Source organism: Aquila chrysaetos, chromosome 11 (genome assembly GCF_900496995.4).
Source record: "Aquila chrysaetos chrysaetos chromosome 11, bAquChr1.4, whole genome shotgun sequence".
NCBI classification, from domain to species: domain Eukaryota; kingdom Metazoa; phylum Chordata; class Aves; order Accipitriformes; family Accipitridae; genus Aquila; species Aquila chrysaetos.
The window spans coordinates 38,353,796-38,380,798 of NC_044014.1; the positions used below are offsets into that span (position 1 = coordinate 38,353,796).

Sequence of the window (27,003 nt, forward strand, 5' to 3'; positions counted from 1 at the left end):
AGAAGTGTACGTTTTCCACATTTTCATCTCTGCCTTCCTTTTACTGCCCAACTACTTACTCTCTTCTGAAAGGACAAAGAGAAAAATCAAGTCAAGCTCTCACACCTTTATGGTGTGATTTTCACAGCTTTCAAACATTAAAGGTAATCTCGAGGTTTGATTCTTCTGGAGTAAAATAACCCTTTCCTAGTTGCTCATCAAGGCCTGAATTCTCCCAGATTTATGAAAAATCCCTTTTTTCTTTTCTGTCTCAATTAAGGGGATGGCTTCGTCTATTCCAATCCTCTTTTCATTCAGGGAAGCACTTCCTAGCAGGGAAGAAGGTTTTAGGAAGAAGACTGGTGGACTGCTATGGAGATGGAATACAATGCTGACCAACAATTCACATGCAACACAGCAATGCACAGAATTTTGTTAAAAAAAAAAAAAAGTTCTGTTTTGGGTTTTTTTGTGTGTGTGGAGCTGGAATTTTTTTCCATTTTATAGAGATGACTCTTGAACACCAAGGCAGGTACCAACAAATAATAGCAATGGATGCCATGACAGAAATATGGTGGTAAAGCAAAACTGGTAAATCCAAGGTAAACACCTATTACATAGCGCACAGAAAAGAGGAGAAAGAAAAAGGGATTAATCAGTGCAGGTATATTCAAGAAAACTTTTTCTAAAACAATCTTCCTGTATTAAAAAGAAACCAATTATACTTGCAAGTCACTTGCAGAAAATTTTAATAATTTGCCAAATATACAGCTATTAGGATTACCCTAAATATCACTCATAATTAAGTTACAAAAGTTGGTAGATAGCATAGTACAATATTCTATAAAATAAACACATGTAATATTAACAATACCCCCTGCAGTCCAACAATGGCAAAAAATAGCAAAAGAAATTACACATATAAATTAGAGGAGATTGAGTGACGGCTTTAGACACTTGAATCAGAGAAACTGAGACCAGACTAGACTAGATACATTCATCCATCAAGCATAATTAATGTAGAATTTTAGATTTTAAAAACAATTAACAACACAACATCAGGTGCAATTTCACATGCTTTCATTTACCTTCCAGTACATTTCCCAGAGTATTAAAGTGCCTTTGTGCACTCTAGTTTCATTTATAGTCAGGTTCAACACATAATATTTGGAAGTTACTTCACAGGTCACTTTTTTTTTTTAAATAAAATAACTATTTGAACCAATGTACACGATTCAAACTAAGGTGTTTTTAAAGTAGCTTTGTTCTGACTATTTGCTGTTGAATGTCATGTAATAAACCAATTAAACTCCAAATACACGGGGCCCATCTCTGCTAAACAACACTACATTAGAAGATAATTGTTAAAGTGTGTTTTCTGCTGTACAATCCTTAGCTTTTCTCATTTTTCTCCTTTCAAACACTGCTCAAATGGTTACATTTGTCCTTTGGAAGACAACCTTCTCTGCAGCTTTCACTGACAGATTGCCGTGAACATGGAGAGTGGAGAGTATTTGGCCTGTGGCTATGGAGAGTAATGTACTTCCCAGGTAACATCCTACAACGCTCTGTTGTAACTCAATGAATATGCATGGCATATTCTCCCTGCGAGATACTGGAAGACTTGCAGCCTTTGGATCTTACCCGCACAAATTACCTGCACTGCAGAACTGACCAGATGTCCTACTCAGGGCTCCTTACGGACTTTCACCACTTCCCGCTATGCTACTTTCTTAAACCCTAACCTCAATATTAATTACAGTAAGAAAAGGAGAACTTCATGCAGTTTGGCTGTCACTCACCTTGCCCCCAAAATGTCCTTTTCAAAACACAGATAAAGAAGTTGCATAAAACCTATGATCCAGTCTCCCATCAAAGCATGCTCTCCACTAACATTCCACTCCTGCTCTTCTGTGGGAAAGAGTGCAAAAGGGAAATCGCGTTTCCCACAGTATTTGAGGCATTTTGATGGTGTTTTCCAATATCTGCACTTTAAGAGCAGATATGGGACATATGTTTTTTAGGAAATAAAAATTTCACTTTAAATCATTCCACAACGATGCTACAGAAGGTTACCAGTGGCAAGGGCCAAAGAAGGCACTCGGGAGGAAAGCTTACTTGGAGGTGGGGAAAAAATAAAATAAAAAAAAAAAAAAAATAGGAGGGAGGATGAACAACTAATGATAACTTTAAACAGCAGATATAGATGCCAGTCTCTATCCTTCCACTGTCTTCCTATACTTGAGAGTACTTCACAGCATGAAGTGAGAAAACAATTACAAAGATCTTAAGTTGAGGCTGTAAACATCCCCGCCTGACCCGGCCAGCACAGGTGATGCCTTCCCTGCTGCTGTAACATGTGGAAAGGCCCACTTTAAATACTGCATAATCCAGACTCCAATTAGCAGGAGCTCTCTGCAGGTAAGGAAGCTTTACTGGGGCTCTAGATGTAGAATATACTAACGTTACTTAAAATATCACATGCATTGAAGTATTTCAAGAACGTACACACTCTGTTAATCAAACTAAAGGGAATCAGTGATTTCCTAATCTACTGAGTACTTTAAAAAGCTCTCCATGAAACTGTAGGGTTATGGAAAAGAATGGTCTGACTATGCATTACAGCAGAAAAACAAAATAGAAAACTACAAGTTGCATGTGACTCACAACTATAAGTAAAGTCTCCAGTTCAGTTCATAAAATGATTTGATTAAAATATTTTAAACATTTCATAATGGTATAATAATTTCCAATGTAATTTATGCAACAAATTCCACCCATATCCAAAAATACCATATATGTAAATGCTTTTTTATAAAACTTTATACAATTCAAGCTCTTATTAGGCAAGCCTATACACAATTCTCACTATCACCTAGGCAGAAAGTCTTCAGAAAAGTATATTCTCAGAGAGTACATGATTGACAACGCTCCATGAACCTTCCCTTTTGACAATCGATTTCTGCTAAATCAAACTCTTATTGCTTAAAATCAAAACAGATCAGTTTCATCAACAACAGCAGCACTCAGATATACCACACCAGTCTGGGGAAGGGACCTACTTCCAGTTTTGTGGGACAGAAATGCCTGTAAGCCTCGTTACCTTTTCCATCAAGATTTCCACGTAACTGTCACCTGTCCTGGATGCTTTGTACAGAGAACAAAAGGAGGCATCACTGGGAGGGAGGGAGATCGATGGCAATGCATACATTTAGTGACCAGTGTCTCCCTCTTCATCTTCTAATTAATTCTGTAATCTGTTTAATGATGTCTGTAAATAGATCTCCAACTGTAACTGAAAACAATCTGATCAGATACAAGACACTAGAAACACCAAATCTAAAATGTGCAAGAACAATGTGAATATAACGCCTCTGCAGGCTTAAATTCACAGTTGGTACTATGCCAAAACACCTCTACAGCAAGCTTTATTTACACAACTTCCAATTAAAAATACTGTTATCTCTCAAGCTACATTTTAAATTAACAGAAATACATCCATAATAACTACCGGTAAAAAACCATGATAAAATTATTTTATTTTTTTTAATTCAAAATATTCTGACAGTTTAACAATATTCCAGGTGCATTACAAACACTGCCAAAGTCAACACAACAATCAATACTTAAAGAGCATTCAAACACTGAAGACGTACATCTTAAAGCAGAGACAGGAGAATGCGCTTGTACTAAGAGCATACAGATCAATTTCCAATAACTGACTTCTTTGAGGCAGATGTCTGATTTCTCTGGCACAAAATGGATGAAAATCCAGAAGAGATGAATTACAGAGGACAAAAATTCAAATGTATAAATGGTTTCCCCCATGTTTTCTATAAAACATTGCGAATTTATCATACAAGGCCACTACCAGCCTAGACTACTCTAGTGTTGACTATTTACGGGATAGAACAACAAAATCGTAAGAGAGAAACCAGCATCGAAGCAAACAAAACCACAAACTCTTTCCAGAATATGGCTTAAATTAGTTCACAGATAGTTGGGAATATATTAACTATATGGTGCAAGGGAATACCAGGTAGAAAAAAATACTTTATCTTCCTGATATTTTCCCCTCAGCCTTCACCATAATTTGCATAAATTTTTCAACAAAATGATACCACCCATCCTGCAAGCATCTTTTCCCATGCTTCAAAAACATGTTACTAACAGATCGGTTTCATTCTTGAACATATTGGCCAATATGAGCTCTAAAGTTTAAACACATAATACCCTGTTTCTTCCAATTAACCCAGGTTCTCAAAATAGAGCTAAAATTTCAGCTGTATTTAAAACAGCATGTTTGCTTGAAAAAGTATTTATCTCTTTCTGATATAGAAAACAGACTTCAGATCAAGAACTTGCAAACATGTGTACACAAATGAGTGCATAGTGCAGAACATCATACAGAGAGAGCAGCAAGGCCACAGTGTCACATTAAGTCCACATGTAAAAGATGTATGTTTCCAATGACCAAATCCATTCTAAAAAGTTTTATTTCTGCGGCTTGCTTAAAGCTTTAAAATCTTGCTCTATGGATGGCAAGACTCCTCCATCCCGACTTTTTGTATAGCTGACTTTATATGCATGGTTGGACACGTACACAGCATACAGAAGAGACACACCAAAAATGCTTTGGATACATCATCCTGATCTCAAATATTCCATAGGAAAGCTTGAATTTTTCCTGTGAAAAAGAAGGAAGTGGGACAACTTTCAAATTACACACCTTGCCTGTGTGTCATTAAAAACAAAAACAAAAAAAAAAAAGCACCAGCTTTAGCCCAGGGTAAGAGAGCCACAACTCCACTGCAACAGACAGAGGTACGTCTGGTTGCTCCAAGGCTGGACTGGATCTTCGCAGTAAAGGGTTCTTCACCTGTACTGCTCGTCGTTTCCAGTCAGTGCTCCCCAGCAGTGGAAATGTGAAACACTTGTTGCAAAAATACAAGCGGCAAACGGCTAGAGGAAATAAATCTCTGTATGCTTACTCAAAACGCTTTGTTTCCCCATTCAATTAGTTTGCTTTTAAAAAGCAATGTTTTTGGAGAAGGGCCATCAGAACAAAGGAGCGAGGCATTTCCCTTAGTCACAACATCAGACACTCTATTAACAGATTGACTTAATCTCCTAAACCAAATTAGTTCCTGGAACATCTCACATTTGCATTCTTTTACTCTTTCCTAGGAACAAGCAGTTTCTGTAGCAGTTGTGCAGTTTAAGCCTGATATTTTACTCCAGGATTTCTTAGCACCTCAACAGAAATTACTTTGTAGCTTGTCTGTGGTGAATGTCGGCTACAGACAACCACCAAGAGGGGAAACGCCCACACCAGGGTTGAAAGAACAGCAATATCATCCGGTGACACTGAAAAACACTTTTTGATACACTGGCTTCCAGGTTAGATTAGTGACTCCAAACAGGATTTCTCTCAAAGTAGGGTTAACTCCAGTTATTGAAATACAGTAAACACAAGAGGGCAGTACTGAGGACATCAATCCTGCACGTTAGAGTTTTCAGTCCATTTTCTAAAAACCTGCTAATGGAGATACGGCTCAGTGTCAAGGCTAAGTGGGCAAATGTTACCTACGCTAAAGTCGTTACGGGAACTAACATAATCCTTGCTTATTGTACAACTGTACTCCTTGGATTTAAGCCAACCATATACATTTCATTCTACTAATTTACCTATCCTGCTTAATCTCAAGTATCTTCATCCTTTCACACTCCCTAATTAACTATCAATTATTTTCCTGAGTGAGATTATAAAAAGTTAAACCCTTCTACCAAAAGTACAAAGACAAATAAAATATAGAACAATACAAACCCAGTTATACAGCATTACAAGTGCAGAAATTCTTCATGTTGTTGCTCTTCTTTATCATTGGCCCCCAGTAAAAAACATAGCAAAGAATTTAGTTATCCAAAATATTCTGAAGTACTGTGATTAAATTCTTCAGACCATAAATGTAGCCCTCATCCTTTGTGTTGCTAGGAAACACATGGGCAAAATCTATCATTCGGACTTCCACGTTTGCACTTTCCTTAATCTCTGTTGGCATGTGACAGAAAACTTTTTCCAGTTGGGGTATAACGTTTCCATTCAGATGCTCTTGTGTAATGCACGTGCTGCTTTTCCACATGTTGTCTTGCTCCAAGTTTTCAACTTTTAGCGAGAGTTGACTGTGGTGCCTCTTCGAGTATGCCTTTTTGTGAAGTGCATAGAATTTGGACAAGCCTTTACTTACAGAGGCCTCAATTTTTCCATTCTCTGTAGAATTTATTACATGAATATTGTTATTATACTCCAGTATGTCTCCACCTGATAACAGTCCTTTGGGCACTCCTCTCTTCTCTGCCAGCGTGACATCACTCAACCGCACGGTTGTTGCCTGACACAAACCTTCATAAACAAACAGTAATGAGCTTGCATAAAAGTTGAGCTGCTGCTGGCCCTCAAACCACTCCAGAATTTTTTCAATCTTCTGAATGCTGGCAGCTATCGCATCTTTTCTCAAGCAGTACCCATTGTGGAAAAACTTTGAGATGCCTGCAAGAAATAGACATGTTTCATGATTATTTTCACCTCTGAAAAGAAAACAAATATTTTTCATTTCTTTTGGGATGAGAATAGTTCTTGATTTGAAGAAACAGACAGCATTCACATCATTTCCTTTCAGGCAATTATTAACTGAAACAGAAGTGAGCCGAGGAACTCACATACCTTCAGTCACTTCACCTGTGTAAGGCCTGCTGTATAATACTACAGCTTGGATTGTAAATAAAACTAACTAATCAATGTATCAATCAAACAGTAGACGAACATGGTCCTGCTCCCCAGGTCATTTTAGCAAGTATCTGGACAGTTTAGGGCAGGGACCCGTTAAATTCTTCTGGGTTAAACGAGCTCAAGCAGCTCTTTATCATGAGTGGCAGAGCTGACAAGTTAGTGCCAGCTCTGGAGAAGGGTGTGTTCGTGCATGTGTCCTTCTGTCCTTTGGTGGGGGACGAATGAACATATGTCAACTAATAACTAGTTTGAAATAGTTATCACCAAACAGCTGTATGATGGCAGCATTTTTATTTATTGTTAACGTAGAGCAACATATGGAATTACTTCAACCGAGGAGGTCCCTTAAATTGAAAGGTGCATTTATAGTAGCTTTCTAATAGAAAACACAGGATATATTCACAGCAGACAACTAGAGATAAAAATATACATAGCATAAAAACATTTAATACTTCTAAAAGATTTCTATTTCATGGTAGTTTCAAAGCTGCAAAGAAATTGAATTTACCACTATCACCCCCTCATTATTAGTAAAAGACATGTGATGAGGAAACTCCCATAGTCTACACCACTGTTATAGCCAACTGCAAACTTAATTTAGGATCGACAGGCAGTTCAAATGAAACAGCAAACAGTTAAAGACCCATCTGGCAAGAGGAGAAAAAACAGACTTTTACAATGGGAACACACAAACTGCTTTTCCTGTACAGTTCTATAAATGAGTAAATAAAATGAAAAATATCCAAGAGCACCAAATTCCAATACACAAATTCCCTCACCGTCCTTCACCGTTTCCTTTGTCAAGCTCCTTCCATAGTGCTGGTTTTGCGTCTCATAGCTGTCAGAAGAGACATGGTAAACCTGCAAGAAACAAGGAGGTAACTCGGTACTTATTTCGAACAACCAATACTTCTGCAGAGCTAAGAGACACATTACAGACAGGCTACAAAATCCTTGGTACCATTTAGCCCTCGCAGAGTTTTAAGTTGCTTGCAGCGGTCAGCACTGCCCTCTACTGCTCTGATCTGCAAAATCCTCTCCCTTTACAGCTTGGGCTCTGAGCTACAGCTTTCCTACGTTAGAAAGACATCATTATGTCGGCAAAAAGCAACACGTCCATTACGGGAAAATATTTTATATGGCACCTGCCTTGCAAATCAATGCTAAGACTTGAAACTATCATACTCCTACCCACGTTGCTATGAATATTAAACCAGTAAGATGTAACAAGCTCAAAAATTCAATGCAATTATTTTGCAGTTCTTAAAACTATAAAAATACTAAGCACAGCAGCAAAACAGTAAGAAATATTATGATGTGACCAGGAAGGCCCAGCTGCATGAGACCCATCTGAAACTGTAATTGTTGGCACAAATGAGGTTACACTAAATAAATGAGAGCAGTCGAATGAAAGCTCGGTTCAAGCACTGACAGTGGTGCATCAGCTTTCGTCTGAAAGGGAGGCAACTCATACGGGTACAGTTTTGTCCATATCAGGAATTGTACAAGCTTAACAACTTAATTCAAAACTGTTTTACATAGAGACACATTTTCTCTCTAACTGAAATAATTTCCATAGTAGAAGTGTGCCAGCCAGCCAGGCCCAAGTATAATTTGTTTATGAGAGTGTAGACAATTCTTATTTGCAGAAATAATGGTGTTACCGAGCAGGCAGTTGTCTCTGGCAGAAACTTTTGTGCTTGGCGCTTGTTCAGACCACCCAACCCTGCAGCACCCATTCCGGCTGCAGCGCTCTGCCCTCCCTTCACCCGTCGTAAAAAGAATGGATCCCACGGAAAGCAAGTCAGGGCGCACCAGTGAGGCGCCTGCCCCCAATCCCCGCTTTGGGGTCTTTTTCTTGGTGTAGCCCACAGAGAAAGTCCAGGACAGTGAACCACCAGCATAAAAAAAGGAGTGGTACATGAGCAGTAATTAAAAAAATTAATAACTCCCTGTTTTCATTGCAGCCCCCCACCCTGAAACCTCTCTCCCCCATCCAAATCACAACAAGCATAACATGAAAACACAGGTCCGTAACTCCTGCTTTGCAAAGTAGCTGGGAAGAAAAGTCTCAATTAGGTCTTAATTTGACAAAAAGATAGAAGTAATTAAATTCAGGGTCCCCAAGGAACTTAAATCATAGTGTGTGGAAGCTGATTTAACTCATCAACCACGAGTTGAAGGGGCAGTAAATAATTCTGGTTATACTAAAGAAATAAGTTGTAAGCCTGAATGTTTAAACTCACATGGAAGCAGAGACACTTCCCACTGTTATGATTCCTATTTCCACCATTACGATAGTTATAGAAACTGAGGCCCTGATATCTACAAATTGCAGAAGTGCAGAGCAGAGGTGAGTTACTGTAAAACAGCATCTGACAAGTGTGATTTTTGTTTCACAAAAACATTCATTTTTCACCACTGGGTTTTTTTTCCCAAAGCACATAAAAGAGGTACAGCATACAACATATGAACCCAAAGATTCCTTATGTAAACACTTCAGGTACCAAAGTTACTTTCAAAAACATACAAAAAGTTTCAGAAACTTTCTAAATTTAAAGAGCCACAAGCCAAAGGTAATTAAATAAAGCAAAAATTAAAAATAAATATATTGCTTAGGAAAGGGATCAAGAGTCTGATGACTACATGTAAGTTTTCACTAGCTGTGTCTTCATGTTAATAATATCACATGTTCTCATTTAGTTGGTCTAGGGGCAGCTTCCACCATACACTGCACCACACTCCTGAACAAATAATCTTGTTTACCAGAACCTTATCTCTTCCCCGTAGGAGCTAACAGTTTTTGTAACATGGGCACTTGCTCAAAAATGCTGATTAAGATCTGCAAGCTCATTTTGTTTTCCAAAGAAATGCTGGAGCAGCACATAAGCCCCCTGTGCTTCTGAGCTGGGTTTCCCGTGAAGCCGCTCTACCTCTTCTCATAATTTGCACAAAACCATTCCCCCCAAAATGGCTTTCTATATAGTTTAAAAATACACAAGCAGATGTGCATGTTTTGCATTAACAGTGCATTTTTTAACTATACAAAATGACCGATGACAAACTACCAAGTCCCCCACACATACCAACAGCGTAATGTATTTATTTAACTATCTTGTGAACAAGCAAAGACTCAGACAGAATGCCCTTGGTTACCAACGGGCTTGGCTGCAGACAGTAGCATTAAAGGACAACATGTATACGTAATCATAAAAGTATTCTTCATGTTAGCCAAAGAGCTGTCTCTTAATACTGCTTCAAGCCTTTTCTCAACTGCAAGGAAGTGACTAGTTGAAACATCCCTGGAAAACCTCAATTAAATCCAAATACATTAAGCCCCATACTGAAAGCAGAGGAACACAAAACCACGTTCAAACAGAAATAAGCTTTAACCAGTTCTTGCTTCACCCTTACCCACACCCCCAAAACACAGGGATGGCTGTGCAGTAGTAGCAGAAGACCAAAATCAGCTTCCTAGTCTATGGACCTCTTGCTTCACTGCTTTTGTTCATGCCGTCACCACTACTGAGCTACTACCAACCCTCCCCAAAAGGATATTTGCCTTCGAACCAACCTTCTTCTGTTTCCCTGTTGTTGCAGCTGTCTGTACTAGCCCATTTCTGTCAAAATGATGACAAGTCAAATAAGTAAAATCTGTAGCCTTAACAATGGCCAGGACATTATTAGACAGGAAAATCTCATTTCTTGTCCACTTGCCACAGCTTGTTACATGTTTGCTCTGTATTCACAAGGAGTTTCACTGTATAGTGCAAGACAAAGAAAACTCCTTATATGATCTGCAGAACACTGCCTTCAAGAAAACTCCTGCTTCATCAGTGATTTTTATACATTCTTACTACACAAGATAGAGCTGTTTTGGCTGACAAAGCAGGGGCTCCACCTTGTGCCTACAAGCAGTTCCCATTCACTGAAGTTTCTGCATAAACAGAACTGGAATCCACCATGCTCACAGGTTCAGTTTTTTAATTAGTAGTAGTAGGGACTACTATTAATGCCATTGACGTTCCCGTGCACTAGCCGGTGCCTGGGAAGCAGTTTCTCACAGAGCTCCCAGTGCCCGTCCCTGCTCCCCTGCATGCCCGCAAGGGCAGCCTGGGACCTGCTCTTCTGAACAAGGACACAGAGATTACAGATACACACTCCGATGCCGAGACATCCAGATTTCAAAGGCCTGAGCTGTCCACCCCTTGTATTTTTTCCATAAATATACTCAACGGTCACCCTTATTTTAGACTCATACAGGTAAGAGCGAGTGAGTGTTTAAATATTACACAGAGTTTTCTGTTTACAGCAAGGCACCTCTGCGTTCGTAACTGGCATCCGAAGGTCAGCATCCAGCCTGCTGCCAAAACCAGACCCAAGCCGAAAGCAGGTGTAAGCAGGCAGCACCCCCGGGGACATCCAACACCAGCATCAGTCCATCACTTTCGCAGGGGCCACCTCCAGCACCAGGCTGAGACCCACACCCACAACTGGGTACCTTTTGCCTGGACCTCTCGACTGTCCCTACATAAATATACAGGTTTCCTTCACGTCTGAAGAACCCAGGTTTCTCTGCAGTCCTGTGATCTCGCACGGACTCAAGCTGCCAGAGTGGAAGACTTAAGACACTGAGTTTTAACAAGCCTTATTTTTTCTTTTTCCAAAAGAAAGTAAAACAAGGATTTGAAGAAAAAAAATAACAAAGGGAGAAATTTTTTAAAATACATTCTCTTTTTTGATACTACTGCTTCAATGCTATAGCACTATTACTGCTGCTGAGAGCATGCCCATTTATACAAATCCATTTATCTAAACACACACCCCCTTTTTAAAAACAAAACAAAACAAAACTTTTGTTGTTGCTAGGCCACACGTGACAAAAGTACATACATCCCTGCTTGCTGCTAGCTTGAAAACTCAGCACAGGAAGGATGCATCCCTCTTCCCCCGTTTCTAAGACTATACTTACACATTATTCTATCCGTTTTGCTGCTTTGTTCTGGTATTTGATAGAGTGCTTTGTATGATTAAGTATACCACCAAATGCTCTGACAATCAATATAAAATTTTAGTAAGGTCCTTACATAAATAAGTTGTATAATGAAATTATGTTAAAACTAATTCAGTGAAAAAGCAGACTAATTATCTCCTAAATAAAAGAAACGACGACACTGCAGTTAAATCATGAACCATTTTAAAATAGCTTAATACATAATTTTGGACTCCCAGAACTTCCACAGAGCACCTCATTAGAATAAATTTCTTTTATGCCTCCTTTTTATATAATGGGGGGAAAAGAGGCCATCTCTCATTTCATCCATCATCAGCTTTTTCCCAACATATAGGAAATCTTATCAGCCATACGGACACAAGTGGACCAGCTGTCATATACGTGACGAGTCTTTTGTGTAAGGAAAAACTGCTGGAAAAAAATGCCAGGGTACCCATCTGCTAGAACTTGCCCAAGAGGATGACAGATGAATCTCCTGAACTCTACAAAGGAAGCACTTCTGAAACATACCCTTCAATCCACTAGCAGATACCAGACTCCGAGGAACCGCTGCATTCAGTTCTGCAGCATGGATTCGGCACCATCAGACTGAGAAACAGATGAGCTGAACTCAACTGCAAGAACCAGGGAGTGAAAGTGGAAAGAGAGAAAAGCAGAGGAGGTGGTGGTGCACAGAGGTCACAAAGCCAGCACAGAGGAACCGAGCAAAGCCTTGGTTCACTGCTCATTTCAGCCACTGCAGACATCTATTTCCAGACTTTTGGAGGGCACTTGCTTGTTTGGAGGGAGGATTTTTTTCCAGGGCTTGTGGTTGGTTTGTTTCACTTGCTGTGGGTTTGTTTTGGTTTTGGTTTTTTTGGTTTGTTTTTTTTTTTTTTTTTTTTTTTTTTTTGTTGGGGGGGTGGGGGGGTTGTTAGTTTTTGTTTTGTTTTGTCTCCCTGTTTTCTTAAACATCAAAGCTTGAATTAGACTTATAAATGTAAAAAAACCCAGTTCTGGTCATTTTTTTACTGTGGAAGAATATGAACCCTAGATGCAGTATTTAATAGCTTTATTATTCCTCCCTTCCTAAATCTTTTTATTAACACATCAGAGCTTATGAAAATTACCACGACACTAGAAAGGGTTCATAAAGAACTCATAAAACGGACTCAGCTACAGTCAGTTTTAAAATATCTTGCAGGAACATGTGCTGTAGATTAGGAAATTCACTTGTAAAACCAGCTTTGATCAGGTATCTGCATTACTGCATGCACACACTCATAGGCACAAACAATAAAAGCAAATGATGGATTATACTGGTAAAGTTACATAATCACCGGTTTGTGCTTTAAAAAACACATTTCAGAAACATTATGGACTACGTGATAGTGCAATCAAGATGTTCTGCAAGAAAACCTGCAGAAATTGGGAATTGTGGATTCTGAACATATTGCGAATCCGAAATGAGATCACAACCCACACATTCTGCTTGTATTCAACAGCATACAAAATACTCTATTTTTAATATTGCATGCACTGCAAAGATATTTCTTACATATTTACACATCTACTACTGAAAGCATATTGTAACTTGTATTTTTGCTGCTGGAACCATACCTTAGTTTTTCAACTTATATTTAAACTCTCACTACTTTCATAACACATCTATGTTCTCATCTGTTAAAGAAAGGAACCTTTCCACTAAGTATGAAATTGGGGTTTTAACCAATGTTACTGAAATGACTGTATTTTCTAAACGCGTTTCCATGCATTTATTCTGTCTATTCAGTGCCTTAAGATGAATATAGTTTAGCACATGCCAAATGCCAGAACTACCTACATAAATCAAAGCTCTGCCAAATAGGAGACTAGCTTCTTTTAAGGACAAACCGTACATATTTTACATATAAACAGATGACTGCTTATTTACCAGTGCATTAAAAAAAGGTGTATCAATGGCTTGTGGGGTAAAAACCCACTATAAATAAATTTTGGGGTAAAAAACCCCACCTGTAAAACATTTTTGCTTGTATCTCTTCATGACAACTTATATGGCGTGTGCTTTAAATAACATAGGTAACTACATTTTCTATTTTTCCTGGCCCTCTTGTTCTTGCTCTTCTAAAATAGAAACCTAATAAGCAAGCCCACCTCCATGTTAAAAATAACATTGAACAAAGACATTAAACACACACCCCTCTACTTTCTGAATCAGGTAATACCATGTTTTGTCCAGCAAACACTAGCAACCTTTATCCAGCGTGTGAGCTGTTACAGGCAGTAAATGCCCGTACAGAAGAGTGTTTTGCATTATGGCCAGAATCTTGCAAAACTAAAGCGAGCAGACAGGCAGAGAGCACCCCATAATCAAGAGGCGGCAAGCTGAGCAAAGAAAATGCCTTGTGAATTTAGACTTTGCTAAGTGTTGCGTGAGGGGAGGAGGAATCTTTTGAATTCTTTTTGGAAAATAACTTCCAACATGCAATTTGGTACCAAAGGCACAAAACAAATCTCATCTAGTTAAACACCAGACGGGAAACTGCAATGCTTGGGGGAACCATCATTATACATACAGTTTCAATTAGGGAAATGAAAGAATTTCTGCAACAGGATAAAGACACCAATAAATGACAATGTTAGAAACAATAGTCACAAGCAAAAATACCGTGGAAGCAAGCATTCATTCCTTTTGCACTGTCACAAAACAAAGGATGTTGAAGTACATTGTTTTACACACGAGATAAGAAAGGTTATGTAACGACATAAGCCAAATCCAAAGCTGTAATCTCCAGCCCTCCTTCTCGAACTAAACTGTTTGACTGGTTTTTGACTCGACTCCCACGTTCTTTCTCATAGGCTTACATAATTACTACTCATGACCACTATAAATTATAGCTGTAAAAGCTTATCTCAAGACAGAGTTAAGGCTGAGAGCCTAGGCAATTAAGTACAAAACATTACAGAGATATTAGAATTATTTCAAACAATGGTGCAATCTGTGTATTGTTGCTGTCTAATAGCAAAGGGGAAGCTAATCAAAGTCTTCGGCCATTTATGCTTGTTGATGCAGGGCTTGAGAAGCCCTGGCTTTGTGTATGTAAGAAGGAAAACAAAAATCTCACATCAAGAAGAAAATTATTCCTGTGCCAATCACAGCAGAAAAAAGTACTTTAAATGCACTGCATCAGGAATTCATTACTGACATCAACACATTTATGTTACTGCTCCATAAAAGTTCTGTACAGCTTTTCTTTACAATGAAGTTTTAGAGTAGCCAAAACACCAATACTGAATCTTCATCTTTCTCCTCACCTAAGACAAGGAAATGCAATAGAGTTAGTACGGACATCTGCAGGGCCTCATCCATCTCAAACTAACCTTCAACTGACAGTTGTTCCTCAAGCGCATAAGCATCAAAGAACTTTTCTTCTGGTGGAAAGCTTTTTTAAATGCAGAACGTAAGCAGCTATTTATAGCTACATGCATCACCTCTGAGAGCTAACTTATTCTCCTATAATAGTGTCCTAGTGCCCTGTCCCAACCCCTTTCTTGTATACATATACAGAACCCAGGTTGCAAATAGATTCCCAGAAGGGACACGGCCAAGTTAAACACTTCTTGTGAACAAGAGCTGTGTTTTGGAACACAACAGTTGATACCAACATACTCAGATAACGCTTCATTTACGTAAAACCCAAGAGGATTGTCATTTGCCTGAAAAACTAGCTACTGTATCTGGTGTGGGACAACAGGCCAGAGCATAAGCTGAATTTGAAAACAAAACAAGTTCTTACCCTCATGCCAAGTACCAAAAAGCCAATCTCTTCCATCAGCGGGTACTTGCTGACCTGCTGCTGTATCTTCTCAGCTGAAGCATACGGATCATAACTTTTCTGACCTATTTTTACATCCATTATGCAAGGCTTATTAAACTTACGGGTCACATCTTCCAGTTTTAGATACGTATCTGTTAAAGAGACAAAACTTTCATAAACAGTGGGTCAAAGCAAAATAATTATATAGTTTCTGCGGAGCTTCTGTGGAGGGAGGAGAATACTTTAAGGCTTAACATCACGAGAGTTCTTTAAGAGTCAAATTTATCACTGAACACAAACTAAATCATGGTCATTGACACCCACAAATTCTGTTGGCATTAAATTCTAAATGCCTTATTGTTTAGAAATTTGTATACAATTAAAGTGTGCTAACCTAGCACTCAAATTCAAATTACTGCCCAGAAGAAATTCATGAGGAGCTTTTATTAAGCCATTAGCATACTTCAAATAGCATTAATAAGCACATACAAATGCAGGTTACTACATGGCTGGTTTTGCAATGGAGATGGTGTTTTCTTTCTCTGTGTGAAAGGGCTAGAATTAAAATGGCAAGTTTTGTCTGTGTCGTTTTAAAAATGAAATTAACATTGCAGAGTCCTACCCTACAGCAGCTGAAATGCATTTAATTTTTCTTCTTTTTATCCCACTCCCATCTGTACTCGTTTCTCATGGCACACCTTTTGGGGAAAACCCTCTTCAAATCCTAGGCTGCCTTTAACCCATTTCCAAAAGTCCCTTTGGGAGGGTGGGTGGACCAAAAAACACCAAGCCCTTTGGAGTGCTTGAAGATGTAAAGGAGTATCTAACACCTGGTCAAACTGGTTTATGCTTTTCTCCAGTGCAGGTAAGAGACTATTACCAACATGATCTATAGCACTGATTGTCAGAACACAACAAGAAAACAAACTTCAGTAGCTGCTTGACTCACAGATAACTCTGCTTGGAGGAAGCCTGCACAGATCTCTAGCCCTTGCCAGGGCACGATGTGCACCAAGACAACACACAGCATTAACACGTCTCACTCTTCACATCGGCTTCTGCAAATCCACCTGTTATCAGTCACAAACTTCACATTAAAGTTTGTTCTTCTTTCAGGTATAGCCTACTCCATGAGTGTATTTCTTTGGCTTTAATGCAATCTGAAGACACAAAAACATTGTCTTATTCCCCATTCTAGCAGCGTAATCTAAAATGGGATTGCCAAAGAAAGCAAAAACAGTTCAAGCTTAAAGAGGGAAGAGGGACAAAGTGCCTTGTTTTGATATCTGTACGGACAGGTAACAAAACCAGCTGGAGTTAAGATAAAGGGAACAAGCAATGTTCCATTTCCACTTAATAAGTAGAAACACTTTCTTAAGGATAGGAAATGAAAGGGACTTTTATTACTTTAACAAGTCCCACTTAGAGCTTCAATTTTTACACCATCATGATCAAATTTCCCAATTCCCCAAAGTATGTATCTATCAATCTGAAATAGGTTTGATTTAATCCTTAGGTGCCTGCTTTATGTATAGATGGGATTAAGCATACTGTTAATGTAAAGTCATTCTCAGGAAAGCATGTCAAACCAATACACTATTTTCAAAATCCAGCCTTCTACTAACTCACTGTATCAACTTACAGTACTTTTCAATGTCCTTTGGGCTACAGAATCAATCCAGCTACAGCAAAAAGAGTTTCATTATAGACTAGCTCACCCATAAACCAGGTTTGTTAACTACAACTGCAGGGATATCCAAGCTAAAATAACTCACACTTAACTTTGAGAAGCCACAGGCAGCAAACATACTTGATACTTGCTCACTAGATATCCCCTAAGGAGAAGCGGGACAAATACTCTCCCTACCAGGAAGTGTATTCTGTTACTACCTGAACTGCAGGTGCCATTTTTCTATTCAAAGTTTTTATACACAGGTCTAATTCAGTCAGGTATTACCACAGCTTTTGCAGGGCTTTGGGGAACCACTACTGAATCCAGGGGAGACCATATAACCTGTTAGCTATCTGTTATTAAAATTGTAAAAGTCTAAGTGTCATCCTTCACACCTATCCTTTTTCCATATTACAGAAATCACTGTAATCAATATATTTGTGTCACCCCTCTAAAACAATCCGGAAAACAACTACTAAGTGAAAATCAAGGTTTTCAGTACTTAGCTCTCAAAAGCACCGAGCCAGGCGTACGCCATGGGAGGTGGGGAAATAAAATAAATACAAAAACATCTCAGAAAATGGCTGCAGTCCTTCACCACCAACTCCAAAATGCTTTGGATTATGTTGTGAGTACCTCTGGACTCAAACTGTTACAAATACAAAATTATACAAATTGCAAGTTAGCACAAATTATACAAATTGTTTAGATGCAATGTTTTTATCAACCCTAAGATATAACTGTATATTAAGTAGTATAAAACATCTATTTCCATAATGCAATAAAAAGAGAACCCATAACTAGCTTCAAAAGCAGAACTTAAATCTCCCAAAATCTAGCATACTTCCCTTCAGACAACATGCAGGCAAGATAGCCATGCTCTTCCCATCAAAAGCATTTGTAGAGCACCCATGGTTATCCTCTGTCCTCTACTCCACTGGTCCAAATCCCTCTTTTGAAGCATACAGCACCAGCATTCAACACCTCCAAAATATTTAAATGTTCTAAATATCTGTGACTTTTTAGTTCCCCATCCATTTCAGATCTGTTAAGCTAGAATACCTCCCTTACTGACCTCCTAAAAATGTAACAATTACTATTTTAAAAAAATTAAGCATTAAAATAACTTAGGAGCTAACACTAACCCTGGGAAATACTAATTACTCAAAAAAGCCTGTGAATTATCCAGAAATGACTCATTTCTTTCACACTTTTTGGTATTATTATTTAAGTCTGCATCATTAGCTAACTGCTAGGTCAGAATTAAGACTATGTTACATCTGTTCCATGCACACCCCCACTCTCAAAAAGCTTTTTGTCCTTGTGAGAAGAGCAATGCCACCACAGATAAAGCATTATAGCAAGTTATTTCTTCTCATTACAGCTTCAGAAAAACGCATCAGGTGTTTATGCTTCGTCTTTCCTGGCACTGTTCAGTTCTTACCAGCATTGTGTTCAAGATCTACGGTCTACTGCAACAGACCCCAAAACCACAGTATCAGAACATATCACAACTTTCAACAGTTACCCCTACAATATCTCAAAGCATTAAGACTAAGGCAAACAAAGTAAGCTTCAGATTCAGGCATCAGTAGGTATCACTGCTCTACTTTTTCTAGTCAGGTGCTCTCATAGTCTTTGAGGATCTGACCCCAAGTGTCCTTCTCAAGGTCATCAACAAGTCTGCAGCTGAGCCTAGGTAACTAGAGCACTCTCCTTCCTCTCCTTGTTTTGTTAAACAAAAAATGGCAGATTTTTCAAGCAGTTCAGATTTTCTGAATTATTGTGTAGTACACTGCTAACCCAACGTGCTTCTGAAAATCATGCATTTGCCATCTAAAAACAGGTTAACTTAAAATCCCCTGCAGAGAAAAGAATTCCTAAGGATTTTTGTATCTTAGCTTTGGTAAATAATCCTGACTATATATTTCAAGGATTTAAACAAATCATTCCTCAGAGGCTTGCCCTCCCCCTTTCTATTTTTCAGTGGCAGGGAAGGAGGCAGGAAGATGTGGCTTGATGTATTATTTACATATTTTATTACAGTCCTAAAGGACACAAACTGAAAGACCACCAAAATTCAGCAAGTATGCATGGCATGAACCACTGCAGACTTCAGCACGTACATGCTGATTCTTTCAGTCCTCACTGGAATCAGAAGGGACAGAATAACTTGAGGCGTCTGACTTCTCATAACTCACAAGACATCTCTCAAACCATATGAATAAGCAGGGAAAAGCCTCAGTTGCTCCCAGCACCAAGGCAAGAAAAGAAAGGTTTGAAGCTGGCTTGTATTTATCTACCCTGTTCTCAGTTTAGGCAACAAAAATTAGAGCACAGTATGAAATGAGCAGCAGTCAAGTTACTTAAACAAAAATATGCAGGGGCAACAAGTAGGCAACAAAAAACAGAACTCTCAGAAGGAGATATAAAAAGCTTAAGATGGCTCCTACATCTTTATAACAACTTTTCCACTTCTTTATTAATAAACTCCAAATACCCACAATGCCAGCAAACCCAAAGTTCAAATCAAATTGTCTCACTCCAGTTTTAGATTAGCTTAGGGAGATGGAGTGTCACCTATCTCTAACTCCATCTCCTGTGCAGTAGTACTAGGTATGCAATTTCAGCATAACAGGACAGTTACTTTACAAAATTTTATTGATATTGTGACTATCAGTCCATCTTTTTGTCACACTTCCTATATTCTCATTTACACTTAATAGATTTCACCCCTTCTAGCTAGCAGCTTGATCCACTCATCTACATTTTCAGCATAGAAGACTGATGCTTTCTCCCTAAATATTTCTCTAAGAAAATAAACTCCTTGTGTTCTCCACCTTACCCACTGCACTTCCTGCTTCAAGATCAAGTTCAGAGTGGTCCTAAATTAAGTTAGTCTGGTTTTTTTCCTACCACAAGGCTACAATTCTCTTCATGTCTGTATGAACCCACTCAAACTCTCAACCCTCTACCCAGGATAACAACTATATTGCTACACATACAGGACACCATTCATTGAAGAGCCCTCTTTCTTCCTTATCTCATAAATAAAAGAACTTTATAAAAAATGAGGACGCCAATGGCCATCCTCTCTCTGCTCTGGCAAACCAGGCAAGCCGTTGTTCCTCCACACAAACACTCTTAAAAAATATATATAGTTCAGGACATGCAGGAAGCACAGTTTGGCAACTGATAGACTGTTTAACTTAATTTTTGGTTTTTCAGAAGTCACCTATGGCCAATTTAGCAACAACAAGGAATCATTGGGTTCACTCTCAGAGGCTGTATGGAGCTGTGTCCCCAGAGTCTGTACAGCAGTGACTGCCAAAAGTAAGGTCAGGCTTCCAATGTCAAGACTGCAAAAACCTACAAATACATCTTCAATCTACATTTAAGAACTAGATACCTTCCTAGCTGCTAGATTCCCTCATCTAATGTCACTGGGACGCACCACAGCAGCTAAGCATATTGTTCAATCTTTTGAACCAGAGCTTAATCCACAGCTAATCTGGGGGGACATGTAACAAACCCATCCCCGATTTCCCCCAAACAGCCTCTCCACGTCCCTCCTCTGCGTGGTTACTTCCCCTTCCTGTTTTTCTAAACTTGTTTTCCTACTGTTTATGCAGTCGAAATGCAACACTGGTGATGCTTTTCACCTCTGGTGCCAAGCACCAATGCACGCGCACAAATGTATCACAGAGGTTTTCCTTCACATCTGGTATTAGCAAAACTGCATTTGCAAACACCTGCTAAACGACTTCCAACGTGAATGGCTACCTCCTTAGCTTTGGATGTATCCAGTACACACACGTTGTGTTAAGCTCCATCATCTCCAGTTTATTTGATTTCTATCAAGACTACACAAAACTCATTAATACTTGAGATAACAGAGTTGGCAATGGAGTGTTTTGTTTGAACCCCCGCCATAGCTTTCTATGAAGAGGGTTCCTGATAGCGCACCATCTTTTCAAGAAGCAAACCAAACAAAACCAAAAGTTACTCTACCTTTAAACAGTTATTCCTACTGGCTACGTCTGGACTATTGGTGGAGACCTGCCAAAATTCAGCCCCATGGTGCACAGAGTTAGTGAATTCCCAAAGTAAACTAGGGTTGTGTTGAATTACTCTATCTTGGCTAGACCACATATTTTTATGTCTTAAGATCCTACTGTGAATAGAAAACATTGATTTGCAATTTGGAGGGGACATTACGTGAGCTCCATGACACACATAAAATTATGAGGGAAGGAAAAAGATAGCTCTGGTGGAGCTATTTGAGTTAGTGCCAAATATGAAAGCGTGAAGGCAAATCTGAGCCAAGAAAGTGCTGGGTACTACCACAATCCTCCTTGGATTTCTTTTTGTAGAATTTAGTGCCTTTGGACACTGTCTTACTACTCTCTTTGGAAAACAAGTCTATCAAGTGACAGCATAAGCAAAAAAAGTCAGAGTTATATTAAAGGAGCACAGCATCTAGTTTTGGTGCCCATGTATTTAAATGGACTCGATGGCATCCTTTTGTTTCTGTATGTTCCCGAAGCTCCATTTCCCCAGTGTGAGTAAGAAAAGTCCCCGGAAGAAAAACTAGTTTCTGTTTTAAATACATCAATAATATCTCTTTTCTCTTGAAGAGACAATCTTCCAATTGCCATCCCAAAATACCTTTTTCTTCCTGACTCCTAACATGTTTTAGAAACACAAAGTTTAGATACCAGAGCTTTGTTCCATTCAAACCAGTAACAGAGGATGACAAGCAGAGCTCCCCAGCAAGGTACCTCCTGAAACAACTGCTTTGTATGATACTGCACGGCGATGGCATCCAACCTCTGGAGATGTGGCAGCAGATTCCAGTTTGAACACCTCCCCTTAGGCCCCAACCTATCCATTTTTTCTTCCTTACACACCCACACAGCGCCTGGCTCCGGCTCCAATGGCCTGACCAGACATAAACATGCAACCAGCCCATTCCACCAGCATGACCCAGACCAGAGCAGCAGCTCCAGGGCAATATGCATCAGGTCCAGCTACTCAGGAAACGTTTGCCATACAAACGGCCATGCCCCACCTCCCCTGGGAGGAAGACCCCAAATACCTAATCCAGCCAGAGGACTACAAACTGGAACCGGTTGTTAGTGGGAACACTAGTGGGTTACAAAACAAAACCAAAAAAACCCATGGAGCTCGCAACTGCCAAAAATCAATCTCCAGAAGATTTTTCCAGGAGGTTTGGATTAACAGATAAAATTAGAACAGTACCATTTGGTGCAGTAGGTGGTGACCAGACACCGAAGTATTTTGGCAGATATTCCCGCAGCTCCAGAAGAATGCTGTCGCAACAGTCGGAGTCATAAACCTGAAATAAATTAGGGAGGGGTGGAGAGATCATCAGTTTAAAACATTCATTTTACACTTCTAATTGTCCCATAATTATAATTTCTTACAGTCTTTTTTTTTAAATGTAAAGTAGAAATCTGAAACATATTAAAAACAGACAAGATGAAGATGATAATTATCACAGTCCAACATAAATGAATGGTATCCTTTCTTTAAAATTTTCAAGTGGAAAAGATGCATCAACTGTAACTAAGAATAATTCATGGCTTCACTTAAATAGAAATCTAAACTATAATTGTTAGCATCAAAGCCTATTTAGAGAAAATGGTGCTCTCCCATCCTGGATCCAAGACAGTACAGGATTACTCCTCTGTATCGTATATCCGAAGCTTTTTAAGTTATATCAGGTAAAGTATACAAGCTCAGACTGGATAGTATTTCCTCATTTCCTCCATCCTGTAACTACATCACACAGACAATGCACAATTCAAATATATTTCTTTTCATTTGCTTTAACGCTTTCAACATTTTTTTTCAACTTCTGTAAGAAAAAAAAAGAACAGTCTGGGACCAGCAGCTGGCTTATATTCCTGAAGGAGTAATTCTTTGCAGAGTTAAAACGAAGCCTTGGATACTATCTGCTACAGAATCGCATGACTGTCACCAGTTTGCAGCATTGTTGTTAAGAGGGTTTCAAAACCATTCCCTTGACCAGATTCCCCCCACCCTGCCCGAAGATCTAGTTACAGACATAGGGGATAGCTTACAGCACAGTTCAACGAGCTTTGCAGACTAAAAGATCTATATCCACACAAGTACAGGTTACAATGATTATTATTGCATTTAGGAACCATGTCACCCTAACTCCCTTGCAGCTATCCCAGTTCTGATGCTATCAGACTCCTGTCTTGTCCCTCAACCCTGCAGCGGCTGCACAGCAATACCCACAGGTGCTGCACACGAGTGACCAGGACAAGCCAACAATTCGGCCTTCACTTCAGTACACAATGCACAGGAGCACAGTCAGAGCCTGCTGCAAAGTCGGAAGCAATGCAAAAAATTATTTAAGGTGTTAACAGAGCTCTGCAGAGTTGGCTCAACTCATTGCTTCGAGATCTACATTTAACCACGGTGGGAGAATATCTTGCGATGGAAACTGCAAAGGGGAGGCATCGCAAAATACACACCTTTAGCGTTGTAATATTAATACATCTAGGGAAAAAAAACCCCAGACCTGAAGTCCAGCTACTATTTTAGAGCATCAAGGCAAGCCTCAGCTACGATCACCGATGCCACGTAACAGAGCCTCATGCAGCAGCAGAATGTTAAAATTAGTCAATGCGGGTTTGTGCTAAATTTAGGTTTCATCGCAGAAACGTCAAACTGGGCAAACTCAAATCACCAGTGTGCTTCAAACACACAGCATTGTTCCATAGCCCTTTAGGCACACCTCATACAGGGCTCTCCTGGACTTCTACCAGCCACAAATCAGACACCTTTATGCCAGCACTGTTACTGGGCAGTGACCGAGAAGGTGATACAACCAAATCCACATTGACTTTACGCTAAAGCATTTAATTTGACCCATTCCTTTAACTAGTTTATGGTATAAGCCCCATTTTAAAGATCCTAAGGAGGGGGCTGAATCCTCAAAGCTCAAGCCACGTGAATATGTGTGCAGCATGATGCAAAACACCGACATACACCTACCACCACATCCTCTACCACTACTGTTGCATACAAACCTAGGCATACAAACCTAGGCATACACACCCAGCAACTTTTGTATCTTACAAGTCACAGTGTCGCATCACAGGGTACTGATCTCTTTTCACATGGCCTGGTTTGACAAGCTGGTATCACCTCTGAGGACTACAGGTCCTAGGCCTATTTTTCCTTCATGTTAACACAAGTTGGTATGCTAATATTCTTGTGCTCTAAGACAAAAAACCTTGCTTGTCCCTGGGATCAGTGGCTGCTGTTTATTTTTATTTATGCAACATTTCTTTGCTGAGCCTCAGATGTTGCCAGCAGAAGACAGTGCTTTCCCCAGAAGACTGCAATGTAGCTTGATCTTACTGGCTTAACGAAGAGAAAAAATTAAGGCTGCGAGAGAAGACAGAGAGGAAGATTAGCACCACACAGATGCTGAGGCACAGACCCGTCCACTGCTATCTTTTATAAAGAGAGTTCACTGTTCCCCACCATAAAGACAGCTGTTTCTGGGCCAGGGCTCCAAGCACTGACTGGTAGAATTACTTCACGCTGTGGGTATTTTCAGACAAGTTGTACAAACCCAATTTGTGTTTACTGTGGTAGTTTATTATCATAGCACCTCACAGCCAAGACAGGGAATCACACTGCACCCAGCACAAATACTCTTTTCCAAGGTGAATTTAAGCAGATCTGAGAGGCAACAACCATCATGCAGTATCACAGCCTTTAGGTGGGAACGAGTATATAGATTTAGGACAGGACAAAGAGGAGAGAGATGGAAGCAAAAAGCGCAGCAGACAAGAAGGAGAAACACTGAATGCAACTGAAAAAACAGCCAAACATAGCAAGAACTCATTGGCTTAATTTATTGGCAAAAAGATTCTGAAAAAGTGACATGTCAGGAGATGACTTCCATTTTTTTGAGAGAGACAGTACTCTTGCTTTGACTTACTGTTTAATCACCAACGGGAGGTGATTAAACTTAGCAACTTAGCAAGTAACTACAAGTATGCTCCTGCGTATTTCAAATAGCAGGATACAATAAAGATATTCAGATAATTTATAATGGGGTGTAATAGCCCAAAGTCAAGGCCAAATGGGGAAAAGAGCTCCAGGAGCGGTATCTTCCAAGTAGTCTATCCTTTAATATACTGATGTAAGACATTCTAAATGGAGACAAAACTCACAGTAATGCATTGTTCAGTATCATTACTTCAGCCTAACAGGACAGAAAAGTGCATTATTTCTGTCTCTCAAGAAGTTATCTTGCTCCCAGAAACAGGAATAGACTCCCCTCATAAGTTTGACGTCACATATACAAAGCACTCATTTGACCTTAATATAGACCTCAATCTCAGCCTGCAATGTATTTGCATGTCAAACAAGAATAAGCACTCGGTTAATAAAGATCAAAGGAAGTAATTTTGTGTGGGCAAAGCAACAAAACTGGACATTTCAGGAATTATGCTCATTTCTGTGCAGGAGAGATCCACTTCTGCTCATTAGAGAGGGGCCTAGTATATAGTACCCATGCCACGGGCACTTCTTCCCATTTCGTACAACCAGGTACCAAGCTACACATTTAGATGTCATTCAGAGTGCCAAATATAAATGTATACGTGATAAAAACTTCCCTAAAATTACACAGGAAATAAATTGTGCACCTGCTGTCCCAAAAGGTATCACCACTGATATTGCTGGAAAACTCATGGAAAAGACAGGTTATCACTCAGGCCAGAACAACCTTTAGAAATAAATAATTAAATTTTTACTTATATCAGCAATATTCTGATTTCATTTCAAGCAGCTGCGCTTTTTTTTTTTAGTGTAACTACAGGTCCATTTCTCCAGCATAACAAAATGTAAGTTATTTCTGCTTTACCGGTAACTGTACGTAATGTCTTCATCCAACAAATCAAGGACTGCAAAACAATTCAGTGTCAGCTGTGCCAGGGGAGGTATCCATTCTACATCTCACAGGCTACATTCTTCCAATAGCACAAACTGGAGACATAAAATGTAGTAACCGTTGGGCTTCAAAGCAAGTAAACAGGATGCTGACATTTGGAGGGCTCACAACATGACCATTACAAATTACAGCAACTAACTCATAGGAAGAGTATGCCCCAGATATGTCCTATGGCAGCTCAGATAGTCTAATAGACACCATGAAGTCATAATTTCCAGTTATTCAGGACTTTTTAGTTCCGAGGCAAATTTACCATCCCTTGGTTTTTAATCCAAAGAACACTGTTTGTTTTGCTAAGTCTGATCCAAACAGCTTCATCTGTTTTTTAATGCAAACAGGGGCTGCCTGGGAGAATGGGAATGTTCTTTTCCTTATTTAAAGCAGCATGACATTCGGGTTTTGTTTTCTAAAGACTAGCTAATGACAAAAACGACAAAGGGAGGGTAAAACAAACGTTTAAATTTCAACAGGAAACTAGTTCTGGCAATACAGACCTGTCTTCAATTGTCCTGATGAAAAAATACCACTTTGACAGAAATGTAGTCTAATCTTCTGAAGTACATAAGAGAGTTGATTTAAAAGAATACATATTTTAAATTTGCATTTATTTTAAAGCTATTTGAGTAGGAAACTTTAAATGCCGGTGTAGGCATGTCAGCCCAAAGCATCACCTTTTCTTGTTGATGGCTATCATAAGTTGTCCCTGAAGGCAGCAGCACTATAGCT

General features: G+C 39.3%; 1 protein-coding gene across 2 annotated transcripts in view; it reads right to left on the bottom strand.

Annotated features, from left to right (window-relative positions):
- Positions 1-711: 711 nt before the first annotated feature.
- Positions 712-27,003, bottom strand: part of IPMK (inositol polyphosphate multikinase) — a 43,725-nt gene continuing 17,433 nt past the window's right edge. The window contains exons 3-7 of one of the 2 annotated variants that reach the window (XR_003925679.1): positions 22,515-22,611; positions 15,560-15,732; positions 7,549-7,630; positions 5,807-6,529; positions 712-4,666 (exon numbers count right to left, since the gene is read on the bottom strand). Coding sequence is in view for 1 of the 2 variants with exons in the window: in XM_030029538.1 (XP_029885398.1) it covers positions 5,895-6,529; positions 7,549-7,630; positions 15,560-15,732; positions 22,515-22,611 (987 nt within the window). In the remaining variant the exon portion in view is untranslated. Of the gene's footprint in view, positions 6,530-7,548; positions 7,631-15,559; positions 15,733-22,514; positions 22,612-27,003 lie in introns of both variants that reach the window. The other variant, XM_030029538.1, reaches the window with a different exon arrangement.